Consider the following 12,560-nt stretch of genomic DNA (forward strand, 5'->3'; position numbering starts at 1 on the left):
CTTCGCAAAGCCGCCGCCTCCTTCGACTCAGCTGGGCGTCGGGAGCTGCACCCATGGCGGTCACCGCTGAGGGCGCCCGCAGGAAGGAGCGCGTCCTCTGCCTGTTTGACGTGGACGGCACCCTCACGCCGGCTCGCCAGGTAGGGCCCCGAAGTTCAGAAGCTCCCGTCGGGAGTGTCACGCGCACACCCGGAGGCCGAATGTGTGGCCTGCAGCGGCATGACCCCAGACCCCCCGGGACCGTGTGTGGGATGCGGCAACACCCGACCCCTGACACCCCCGGGCCTTCTGCTGGGAGTGATGGGAACCCGGTTCCCCACGTCAGAGCCCGCTAGCGTCCGCGCCCACGTTCTGCCCGGGAGCGAGAGGGGTGGGTCGGATTCTGGAGGGAGGAAGCTGCGAGCAGGGGCCTAGTCTCCTCCCCACCCTACCAGGCCTGGCTCCGGGGCGCCCCCGCCTCCCCAGCCGTGGCTCCCACCCCATTTCAGCCCTAGGACGCACCGGTATCGCGAAGCTGGAGTCTGAACCTAGGGTTCCATACAAGGCTCAGCGCACCCAAGCGTTAGGTCCCCATCGGTGGGGGACAAGGGGGTCTCGGAGCCATCCCACCTGACCTTTGCAAGACTGGGCCTGCGTTTAGTTTCTCAAACCCCTCCCCTACTTTCCCTCCCTTCCATCCCCATCCCCCTCCTCACCGAGGGAAGGATGGCGGGCTTCTGTACCATTTAGGCTGTTTTGGGGCTCCTTCCACCTGGAGATGGGGGCGGTGGCTAGTCTGGTCCCATGGGGATATTGTGGTACAGGGTGAGTGGGAGTGCAGTTTTCCTTCTAAAAACATCTCACTGGGTTGTTGATGCTCCAACCTCTGCTCCACACATTGTTTTTCTCCCTTTGGATCTCAGGATGAACCCCCAGACCCACCCTCACCAGCTGGGTGCATGGATAAGCAGGCCTCTTTCTTGCCCTCCAGTCTCGGTCCACCAGGACCTACTGAGGGATCTCCTAGAGCAGGGAGCCAGCAGGTCTAGGTTGCAGGGCAGGGGCTGATAGGAACCCAGGTCTTGGCCTCCCCTCCCCTATGTGAGGGCCCTGGGGGCACAGGCAGCAGTCAGGCCACCTGGCCTTCCAGCAGCTCCCAGGGTCCTCAGGGCTGGGAGGAAGACGACAGTGGAGGGAGGATAGCAGAGTCTAGGAACAGCCCCTACACCTCCCTCTGACCCTTAGCTCCCCTAACCTAATAGCCTAAACAATGACAGAGTGTCAATGCTGTTCACCCACCTGGATCTGTCCTTAGCACTTTTTAAAAGTTAATTTTTAATTGTACACGTATTTACAAAGACATTCTCTTGTAAAGAATGGAAACATAACAGAGGAGGGTAAAGTCCCCTCTGACTAGTCAGGATCCCAGGCCCAGCCCCATCCCCAAAGTTCTAAGTTTTTTTGTGTGATTTGTTTTTAGTAAGTGGCATCATACCGTGTGTGCCTTTCTGCAACTTGCTTTTGACAGTTAACAGCATGTCTTGGGGCTCTCTCATGTTGGAAGCACAGCCCTGCTTTATTCTGTGTAGCCACAGTATAGAATTTCAAAGCAGGTGTGTGCCATGCTCCGACTGACTAGCTTATTTGCAGTTTTTCACTGTTATAAACCCTCCCAATGAATATCCATATACACCCGGGCAATTCTGTGTGACAGGGTATTTGCATTTAAAGTTTTAATAGGTTTTGCTAAATTAACCTCCAAAGTGACTGTTCCAATTTATACTCTCACCAGCAACATATGAGAGTGCCTGTTTCCCCTATGTCCACCCTAGATGTTGTCAGCTTTGAATAGCTGAATGTTTGAAAACATGGATTATAACTCATTAGTTTACATTTCCTTGGTGGGGAATCTTTTCAAGTGATTAGTCACTAGTTAATTGTTTATTCATTTCCAAGCACTATCTCATTTAATCCTTAACAGTGACGTGGTTGCTACTCCACATGGTTGTTATTATGATTCCCATTTTATAGATGGGACAACTAAGGCAAAGAAAGGCAAAGCCATTTGCTCAGGTCATTCTGGTATTGAGGGACTTGAGCCAGAGTTTGAACCCAGGTGCATCTAATTTGGAGATGTGGGTTCTAAACCTTGACCTGCCTCAGATCTGGGTGGAACATGGGCTCCCAGGATTCTGAGCACTGAGTAACATCTAACTGGAGGTCCCAGATGTGCTGACAGAATGCTGTGCTTCCCTGCCCCCCTGCAGAAAATCGACCCTGAGGTGGCTGCCTTCCTGCAGAAGCTGCGAAGAAGGGTGCAGATCGGTGTGGTGGGCGGCTCTGACTACTCTAAGATTGCTGAGCAGCTGGGAGAGGGGGATGAAGGTAAGAGGAGCAACTAGAGCCAGTTCCACATTCGGGGTGGGGATGGAGGAAGTGGGGAGTTTGTGAGATCCCTGGAGCAATGTGCCTTCAAAGACCCAGTCCTGCTTCTGTGGGGCAAAGGAAGCAGAGTGAACAGCCAGGTGTTTCCTTCAGTGATTCAACAAACATTTGGTGAGCACCTACTATGTGCCCGGCACTGTGCTGGGCTTTGGAGAAACAGCAGGGAACAAAGCAGACAGAATCCTGACCTTGCATAGTTTACGTTCTCAGTTCTCCCTGCTGAGTCTTGATTTCCTCATCTTTAAAATGGGCCTATGGGGCTTCCCTGGTGGCGCAGTGGTTAAGAATCCGCCTGCCAAAGCAGGGGACACAGGTTCGAGCCTTGGTCTGGGAAGATCCCACATGCCACAGAGCACCTAAGCCCGTGTGCCACAACTACTGAGCCTGCGCTCTAGAGCCTGCGAGACCCAACGCAGCCAAAAATAAATAAATAAATAAAATGGGCCTAATCAGTAACGGCTACCATTTGTTGAAAATGACCTTGTATTAACTTCTTTTCATTTAATCCTCACAACCGTGCTTTAGAGTGGGTATGAATACCCCATTTAACAGAGGAGGATTCTGAAGTCACCCAGGAAGTTGTGTGGACCCAGAGCCCCTTTTCTCAGCTGGGTTCCCGGTTTCAGCTTAGTTGAGGCAAATGCCTCCAGTTCCTCAAACCAGAGACTTCCTTGACTTTTCCCTTTTCCCCTCCTCCTCGTTTATTCCATCAGCAAGTCCAAAATGTCTCCCTGTGTCCGTGTCTCCATCTCCATCGCCCCACCATAGTCCAGGTGGTCACCTCCCACCTGACCCTGCAGCAGCCTCCTGGCTGTGCTCCAGCCACTTCTTGTGGCAGTCAGAGCCGAAAACTCCCCTTGCAGCCAGCCTTGATAGCACAGTGATGGAAGTTGTAAAATGAAAGGGAAGTCTCCATACAGAGGGGCTGTGAGAGCACAGAGCGGAAATGATGTCCTCTGCCCGGAAGTCCTGGAGGGCTTCCAGAGGAGGGAGCTGGATCTTGGAGAAGAAGTGAAGGGGGAGGGCATCCCAGGCAGAAGGAGCTGCATGAGCCAAGGCCCAGAGCGAAGCTCACTGGCTTGTGTGCTTGTTCGGGAAAAACCAAGCTGCAGGAGGCGAGGAGGCTGGAAAAGCAGCTTCTGGATAGAACAAGTGTGCTTTGGATGCCAGACCAAGGGGTGTGGGTTTCATCTCTCTGCTTGGCTCTGGGTACCCGGTCTCACACTCTTTCTTTCCCCCCTGGCCTCTACATGGCCCTGAAGTCATTGAGAAGTTTGATTATGTGTTTGCTGAGAACGGGACGGTGCAGTATAAGCATGGACGACTGCTCTCCAAGCAGGTCAGTGCCCCCCTTCCCTGGGGCCTTAGGACCCCTTTCCACAGTGGAACATTCCCTTGGTGGCTTCTGTCCTGGGTGGGGGGGGGGAACAGTGCTGTGCCCACCACACTCAGAGCCCTGTGTCCCTTGCCCAGACAATCCAGAACCACCTGGGGGAGGAACTCCTGCAGGACTTGATCAACTTCTGCCTCCGCTACATGGCCCTGCTCAGACTGCCCAAGAAGCGGTGAGGTCCCACCCAGCCTGTGTCCTGCCCCTCCTGGGCCTGAGCGAGGAAAGGGGCAGGTCTCTCAGATGGGCCCTGACTTGCCTGTGGGTGGCTTCTTGTCCCCCCTGATATCCAGGTGGGGCTGGATTTGAATTCAGGGCCCTTCTCCTTCTCTCTGGCTCTCCGCCCTCCCACCTGCCCCCTCCCCACCAGTGGAACCTTCATCGAGTTCCGGAACGGCATGCTGAACATCTCGCCCATTGGCCGGAGCTGCACCCTGGAGGAGCGAATCGAGTTCTCCGAACTGGACAAGGTGCCACCAACTGTGCAACCTTAGGCTATAGGACCTCAGTCACTCAGCCTCTCTGAGCCTTTATTTTCTCACCATTGAAAAGGATTGGGGGTGGGTGGGTGTTCTGATTCAACCAGTACCCTTTTGGATACCTACCATGCGCCATGGTTGTAGGCACTTCTGCGTCTTTCCAGTACTGCTGGCTTCCCTCCCTTGGTGACCAGCACCACCAGCCACCTACTTACCTGAGCAACACCTAGGGCATCATTTCCACCTGCCCACCCCCATCAAGTCCAGAAGTAACGTCTAGGGTTTCAGCCTCCAGAGTTGGTCTCAGATCCTTTCGCTTATGTGTGTGCCTCCACCCCCTGCCCTAAAGCCCTGCCAGTCAGTTCTCCAGCAGTGCCATTGAGAAGCTTTTGAAGCACATCTGTCTGCCCCCATCCACTCCCTGCTTACAGTTCTTCCATGGGTCAGCTTTCCAACAGGACAATGTCCCAGCTGCCTCCTGTGGTGTCCTGAGCCCCGAGGGGTCTGCCTGACTCACGGCTCCCTCTTCAGCCTTCTCCCTGTGCCTCTGTTCTTGGAACACACCAAGGTCCTTGTCGCCTTTGGATGTGCTACCCTCACTGAAGTTTGACTTGCATTTTGCTCATCATCCCCACCATGTACCCGCTCCCTTTCAGGGATGGAGCCAGTCCACCAAGCCTCTTCACGCCCGCCCATCTCTGTCCTTCCCGCTGACCTGCCCTTCTGCTCTCCCCCTGCTCTCTCTGCTCCGGCCATGTCCTCCTTGCTGATTCTAGAGATAGCAGACAGTTTCCTACTTCAGGGCTGTGCCTTCTCACCTCCTTCACATCCGCTCAAGTGTCACCTTCTCAGTGTCACCTTCCCCGAGCATTACACGAAACATTGCAACCCCTTGTACCTGCTGATCTTCTCCTCTATTTTATTTCTTCCCAAACAGCCATCACCCTCTAATCCACTGTATCACCTATTTTTAAATCTTGGTTATTGTCTGTCTCCCCAGCTGAAGCTGTAAGCTCCTTAAGGGCTGGGGTTTCTGTGGCTGTTCACTGCTGGATCCACCGGGCCCAGCACATGCCTGACAGAAGTGCTTGAGAAATACTTTTTGAATGAATGAAATAGATGATATTATACCCATGTTATGAATGAGGAAACTGAGGCTCAGAGAGAGGAAATGGCTTGCCCAAGGTCACTTAGTTGCAGCCCAAAGATTTGAACTTGGGCCTCCGCCTGCTGCCCTCTGATGTTTCCCTGAGGCTGGGTGGGACTTGCAATGATGTCCTAGCTCATCCCCATTCTCACCCTGTGCCCCAAGGCTTCAGGTAGGCAATGCCCGCAGACATGGAGACTTTTCTTGTAGAGTGGTTAAGGTTGGCCATTGGCCGAGAACCTCCTCCCACGTACATATTGAGAGGTGGCCCTTTCTCAGGCCACCTGGGTGTCTAATCCCAGTTCCACCTCCTACTTGCCCAGTTACCTGGAAAAGTGGCTTCACTACTATGTGCCTCTGTTTTCTCATCCGTAAAGTGGGGATAATCACAGTTCCCATCTCATGAGCTGTAATGAGACAGGACACGCTGACTCTTGCCGCAGCCCCCAGGGTCTTCTCTTGTCTTTTGGGTCTTGTTTTGCCCTCTTCTGATATTGGAGAGGGAGATGAACCTTCTGATCTCCTGTGTACCCTTCACCAGGGCAGATCTAATATAAATGCTTTACTCTCCTTCAGCCCTGCGGACTGGGCAGAGCTGACAGGGCTGAGTCCTGCCCTGAGGTGGACACTGTGACTTGGGACTCAGATTGTCCCATCCCTTCAGCCTTCCTCCTCGAGCCTCTGCTCCAAGGCCTCCTTCAGGATACCCCGCCCGTACCCCACTGGCAGGATCTGGGGCTGAGTTCAGTTACAGGCCTTTGGGATTCAGGCCCTGGCTCTGCCACTGAGGCTGGGTGACCTTGAACAAGGCATAGCCCCCTCTGAGCCTCAGTTTCCTCATCTGTAAAGTGGGGGGGTGGGGCATGACATCCACCTGGAAGACTCAGTGAGCTCACATGCACTGTGTACCCAGCCCAGGGCCTGGCCCACAGCAGCCCTCTGAACCTCAGTCTGCTCTCTCCCCTTCTGCAGAAGGAGAAGATCCGGGAGAAGTTTGTGGAAGCCCTGAAAACAGAGTTTGCCGGCAAAGGACTGAGGTTCTCCCGAGGTACGTCAACCCCTTGGAGGGCCTGAAAGGTCTGGTACATGAGCCCACCCCAGGGCCTCACTCCCAAGGCCAGGCTGCACCCCCCAGCATCTTTAGAAACCCCTCCCAGCCCTCCGAGCACAGCAAGGGCAAGCTGAGCCAAAACAGGCAGGCACTCCAGCCCCCGAGGCTTCCCCACCTAAACCCAGGCAACCCACACCTCCCACCCAGTTGCTCAGGTCAAAAACCAAAGCGTCTCCCACCACCACCTCCCACTACAGTCTATCCCCTACAGTGGCCAGAGAAAAACAGACCCTGTCATACCCCTGCTTATAGCCCTTCAGAGGCTCCTTCTCACTCCTCATGAAACCCAGGCTCCCTCCCTGCACCCCAGGGCCCGCATGCCTGTGCTGCTGCCCTTTCCCAGCTTTCTGTGTCACTGGGACACTCCACGCCCTTTCCTGCCTTGGGGATTGTATCATTCCCTGGCAACTGCCACTCTGGCGCAGGTCTCAGCTCAATGTCACCTTCTTGGACAGCTCTCCCCTGATCGCACCGTCTGGGGAGCTTCCCTCCCCCGCACCCTGCCCCCTTCATTGACTTACACGATCTGAAAGGTGGTCTGGTCACTTACCACCCGTTTCTCCCACCTGGATCGTAACTCCCGTGAGGATCCTGAGTCTGTCCATGCCCTGTGCCTGGTGCTCAGTAGGCACTCGGGTTGTTGAATGAATGAATGAATGCACGAAGGGCCTTGCCCGAGGTCCCCGTGAGCCGCCCCTCTGCCGGCCTCATCTGCCACCCTCACTCCCACCCCCACAGGAGGCATGATCAGTTTTGACGTCTTCCCTGAGGGCTGGGACAAGCGCTACTGCCTGGACAGCCTGGACCAGGACTGCTTCGACACCATCCACTTCTTTGGGAACGAGACCAGCCCCGTAAGTGTGGCTCAGGCTCAGCCCAGGTCCCCCCACCCCAAGTCACCTTCAGATCGGGGCCAGGACATGGGGTGACAGAACAGACCTCCTGGGAAACTCCCAGAGAACAGCCAGTGCTCACCAGCCCCATCACACAGATTGGAAGGCTGGGGCCCAGAGCTGGCTGGACACTTGCCCCATGTCACACAGCAAGTCAGGGCCTCCTGGCGGTTCTAAGGCAGCAGGAGGAGGGGCAGCTGTGTAGGAGCCGGTGTGGGGAGGGGATCCCATGGCAGAGTGGATGTTGGGCTCCAAACCTGGGAACCTCCTCCAGGCACCACATGCGTACATATGCCTTCACTGCCCTTCCTCTGTGTGCAGGGTGGGAACGACTTTGAGATCTACACAGACCCCCGGACTGTTGGCCACAGTGTGGTGTCCCCGCAGGACACGGTGCAGCGATGCCGTGAGATCTTTTTCCCAGAGACAGCCCACGAGGCGTGACCAGGGCCCACACCTGCCCCTTGGGACTTCCAGAGAGCTCTGCCCGGCCCTAAGAGAGCCCCTGGCCCTGGTGTTCGGGGGCGCCAGGGCCCCTCCTCTGGCCCAGGACACCTGCCTCATGTTACCTGCCTAAGTGGGCCCAGGGTCTGTGTGGACAGCCACCCCCAGCTGGTCAGCTCATGGTGGGCCTGGCTCCCGTCCTCCAGCCCGATGGCCCCGGCTGCAGCTGCTGCTCGTACTTCTGGACAGAACAGGTTTCTGTCTACGCGGGAAGCGTGTGCGAGTGTCGGTACAAGATAGAGCCTGCACTGCTTCCCTGCCCTAGATGGGGAGCACAGCAGTGGGGAAGGTGCATACTTGTGAGAACTTGATCTCACAGATACTAAACTTCGTGGAACGCGGTGTGGAGTCTGAATGGCTATTTGGCCCCAGTCACAGACGCTGTTACAGCCCTGCCTTTGCAGATGCGAAAACAGGCACAGATGGCAGGGACTTGCCCCAGGTCACACAGGGAATCTGATGCAGTCGAGGAGGGTGGGCCATTGAAGCCCCAAACAAGGGCTGTTTGAGGTGTCCTCCCCCAGCCCCTTCCCCTGGGACCCAGACAGAAAGGCAGCTGTGGGTCAGGCTGAGTCACAGTTGAGGGTTTATTGCCAGTGTGAGGAAGGATGGGGGAGTCCAGGTGGCTGGGGGTCTCAGGAGGTCGGACTGGACGCTGTGGGGCAGCCCCAGGGCTGACGTTACCACAGCCTGCTTCCTGGTTGGTGCCTAAAGCGGGGGCCTACTCCTGGTGTGTGTGTGGGGAGGGTGTCTTGGGGGTTCCCAAGAGTTAACCTTCCGCCAAGGAATCCAGGGAGCCTTGTTCCTCAGGGGAAAGGCCTCAGGCCTTGCTAGAGTAGCCCCAGCTCAGCGTGGGGGCCAGGCTGGACCATTCTGAGTTTTAGGGGGCTGGCCAGTGCATCTTAGCAGCTCTGGTCTTCCAGCCTCTGTGCTGGGGACAGGGGTGAGATACACATACCTCAGCTGGTGTCTCCCCTGGGGCCTTGGGGCACCTACAGGGCTGGGGATCCTCCTAGACAGTCACTGACCCCCACATCCTTGGCATCTGTTTCACTCAGACTGGGTTTCATAAAGATCACTCCCTGGCAGGTCCTCCCTTGAACCCCATTTCTTCCCCCATCAGGTGATGTGTTCTCTGGAGGGGAGTGTGGTGGGAAGGTGGGGGGATGGAGGTAGACCCCCTCCTTCCTGACCTCCCAGGCCAGGCCAACCCCCTGCCCAGGAGTGAATGCACGCAAACACATCCTGGCCCAAAAGGAAGAGGGATACCCCACACCTTAAGGGATGGACAAGACAGGCCACACCTCAGCCACTGGCCTGTTGGTGGCCAGTGGGAGCCACTATCCCATGGCTTTGGGAAGAGGGTCCAGCAAGGGGGGCTGCAGGGCTGGTGGTCTCCCAGGCTGAGAGCTGTCCTTGTGGCTGGCTCGCCTGAGGGCATGTGTGTTCCTCCATCGCTGGGTCCTCAGCGGCCATGATGGCTGGGCACGGGCAGAGCATCAGTGGGGTTTCTGAGTCAGGGCAAAGGGGATGGCTGCCTCCAAGCGGGGGGAGCCGTGCTCCCACCCCTCTGCAGACCTTTGCCTCCCCGGGGTGGAGTCAAGGCAGCAAGGCTCAGCAAGGCCCAGGGAAGTGGACACAGCCTCAGTTTGGGGTTGCCAAAGCCACTGCCAGGCTGAGGAGGCGCTGGCCAGCAAAACCGGAGCCCCCAGAACTGCCTTCTGCCCCCAGGCCCCTCTTTCCTGCCTCAAGTGTGCTGAGAGCGAGCAGGAAGGAGGGAAGGCTGGACCTTGGCCATGGGGGTCGCGAGGGGGTGGCCTTTCTGCCCCGGGTTTCACCCTCTTCCCCGGCAAGAGGCCGGGAGGCTCCCCCAAAGCACTCAGTGGCCTGGCTTCTGAGAGGAGGGGTCCAGGTCACAGTGGGAGACCCCAGCCCGGGGGGAGGGGGCTGTGTGTGAGTAGCACAAGCAGAGTCTGGCCCCCGGGGCCAGGCCTGGAGCAGAGGCAAGGGGAGCAAGCTTGTACGGGGCGGGGGGGCAGGGCCCACTGCTGCCCCGACTCCCAGCCCAGGCCTGACGCAGGCCCTCAGAGGCTCAGTGGACACGCACATGGGTGTTAGGAGGGCAAGAGGGTCCTGTGCGTGTGTGGCAGGGAGGGGAGGAAGGAGAGAGAGTGGAAAGCAGGGAAGGCAGGTCTGGTGGCCTTGCCCTCGCTCCAGCTCACACGACAGTCACGGGGTAGGTGGAGGCACACACTCACGCCCACAAGCACAGACAGACACACGTGCACGCCGAGGCCGCCCGGGGGACTGGCTCAGCCAGTGCCGTGGGGCGTGGAGCTGGCTGCTGCCCATCTACCCTGTGTGGCTCCCCCCACGCCTGGCGGCTGGCACAGGGGCCAGCAGCCTAGGAGCCCACGACCTGGCCGGACCACGTCTCGTGGGGAGTGTGTGGAGCCAGCTGGGTGAGCACCACCTCCACGGCTTGGAACTTCTGGTTCTTGGGCGGGATAGGGCACATCTTGTAGGTCACCTCGTCGCCTTCCACTGGCACGTACTCCCCCTCGATGCTGGTGGGGGGGAGGGGGTGTCAGCCCAGGAGCAGGCCCCCTCCCTGGATGCCCCCTGTGGTCTGGCCTGAGGGCATCCTAGCCCTGGGCCTAGTTAGGCCAGGGAGCCTGAGCCAGCCTCCCTTCTCGGAGCCTCAGTTCTCTAATCTGTAAAATGGGAATCATAAACAGCCCCTCGCTATGCTACAAAGTGAGACGCAAAAGGGCTCAGGGAGGTTCCCAAGGCTTAGGGCTCAGTGACTCCACAGGTCACACCTGGCATTAGGGCTGGGGGCCAGGCCTAGACCACCTCCCACCTCCTAGCTTCCCTCCAGGCTGAAGGGCCCAGCCCTCTCCGTCCCCGTGATGCGGGAACAGGATCCCAGGACTCAGGCAGTGGTTCCCAGGGCTTCTGGGGTCTGAGTGCCCCCTCTCCATCTGGCCCCAGCCCTCCTCCACCCATGCCCCTGGAGGCCCTATGAGAGGAGAAATGTGCCAGGAACAGACTTCAGCCAGTGAGGGGAGAGGCCTAGGGAGCATTCTGGAGGCACTGCTAGGATACTGCAGCAGGGGCCCAGCCAACAACGGGGAAGGGGGAGAGACTCACTCAGACACATGCACGAAGATGTCCTCTGACCCGTTCTCCGGGGTGATGAAGCCGTGGCCCTGTGAGCGTGAGAACTGCTTACAGACACCCTTGAACACGGGGCCAGCCGAGGCACGGGCTGTCCTGAAGATAGGGTAGGGGTATTGGAACTGTGGGCTGGGGACCCCCTCCCTGGACCCCCACAGCTCTCCCGGGGCCCATCTGCAGGGCCTGCCTCAGCGCTAGCGCTGTGGAGAACCCTCCCCAGGGCAGAAACCACCCATAGAGATTAGTTCAGTCCTCTCATCATCCCATTGGACTATAAGGAGACTGAGGCCCAGAGAGGGAAACTGGCTCTCCGAGGGTGCACAGCAAGTGGGTCTCCTGACTCCCAGCCAGTGCCCCTCTCCCTGTACAAGACCGTCCCCTCCTGAGGTTACATGGATTCCTGTTGTAAGATTTCGAAGTGAAGAATGTACAACCTAGGCTTGAATAACTCCCAGAACGAGGAGCTCACTATCTCCTGAAGCAGCAGTATCCATCCTGTTCACTTATTTGTCATTCATCCATTCATTCATCATTTATTAAGCATCTGCTCTGTGCCTGGTCTTGGGTTGGACATGGGACAATCAGCGCTTGCCATCAAAAACCCCTCCTTTGACCAAACCAAGTCAGCCTCCCTGTGGCTCCCACAAAACCCTTCCCCAATTTGACTCCACCCCGTGACCCACCCCAAAGACCCAGGGCTGGTCTCTGTCCAGCCTGCCCGCCTCTCTCCAAAGGTCCACCCCATGCCTCTGCATTTGCCCAGGCTGTTTCATCCACCGGGAGCACCCAGCTTCCTTCTTCACCTGATAAATCTTCCAAACCCAGCTAGGACATCTTCCCTGATGCCCAACCCGGCCAGGTGTAGTGAATGGTGGACAAATTCCCTCTGGATTGTAAGCACCTTGCAGGCTGAGACTTTGCCTTATTCATCACTGGATCCCCTGGTCGGGAGCTCAGTACAGCTTTGTGGAATGAATGAACGCTAGCAGTTACTGGAAGGTCCTTACACAGCTCCCCTGTCCTCGGGTGAGGACAACAGGGGATGGAGGAGGCTGGGAGCTGGGCAGCCCCGACTGGAGCCCTGTCCTGGGGAAGGACCACCAGAGCCTGGGTGAGGGGCAGGTACTCACGCTGAATACGTCCTGGTCCGTTTGGTGGGCAGGGGACTGGGCAGGTCCCGAGATGAGACACAGCCTCGCTCCCAGACCCTGCTGCCCTCCCGGTGGAATGGGAAGGTGGGCCAGACAGGGGACTTGGGGGAGTGGAGCGGGGGCACGACCGGGGGTGGTGTGGGCTCCGAAGTCATGGTGGAGCCAGTGGGAGAGCCTGGTGGGCTCCCAGGCGCAGGGGCCGGTGAAGGGCTTGGGCGTCCTTGTGGGCAGGGCCCGGCCTGGCCCTGCTCGGCGGACTCACCAGCCACAGGCTCCGTCTG

At 57.7% G+C, this 12,560-nt stretch overlaps 2 protein-coding genes across 3 annotated transcripts in view; one reads left to right on the top strand and one right to left on the bottom strand.

Annotated features, from left to right (window-relative positions):
• Positions 1-12,560, top strand: part of PMM1 (phosphomannomutase 1) — a 17,119-nt gene continuing 4,559 nt past the window's right edge. The window contains exons 1-8 of one of the 2 annotated variants that reach the window (XM_030855816.2): positions 1-140; positions 2,247-2,364; positions 3,687-3,763; positions 3,898-3,989; positions 4,185-4,284; positions 6,413-6,488; positions 7,290-7,405; positions 7,766-8,290. In XM_030855816.2, coding sequence (XP_030711676.2) covers positions 54-140; positions 2,247-2,364; positions 3,687-3,763; positions 3,898-3,989; positions 4,185-4,284; positions 6,413-6,488; positions 7,290-7,405; positions 7,766-7,888 — 789 coding nt within the window. In that variant the 5' untranslated portion in view covers positions 1-53 and the 3' untranslated portion in view covers positions 7,889-8,290. Of the gene's footprint in view, positions 141-2,246; positions 2,365-3,686; positions 3,764-3,897; positions 3,990-4,184; positions 4,285-6,412; positions 6,489-7,289; positions 7,406-7,765; positions 8,291-12,560 lie in introns of those variants that run through there. The other variant, XM_060305780.1, reaches the window with a different exon arrangement.
• The window catches only part of CSDC2 (cold shock domain containing C2), a 13,530-nt gene continuing 9,491 nt past the window's right edge, over positions 8,522-12,560 (bottom strand). The window contains exons 2-4 of the mRNA XM_030855818.2: positions 12,259-12,557; positions 11,102-11,224; positions 8,522-10,515 (exon numbers count right to left, since the gene is read on the bottom strand). Of these exons, the coding sequence (XP_030711678.2) occupies positions 10,353-10,515; positions 11,102-11,224; positions 12,259-12,557 (585 nt within the window). The 3' untranslated portion in view covers positions 8,522-10,352. The remainder of the gene's footprint in view (positions 10,516-11,101; positions 11,225-12,258; positions 12,558-12,560) is intronic.

Source organism: Globicephala melas, chromosome 10 (genome assembly GCF_963455315.2).
Source record: "Globicephala melas chromosome 10, mGloMel1.2, whole genome shotgun sequence".
NCBI lineage: Eukaryota > Metazoa > Chordata > Mammalia > Artiodactyla > Delphinidae > Globicephala > Globicephala melas.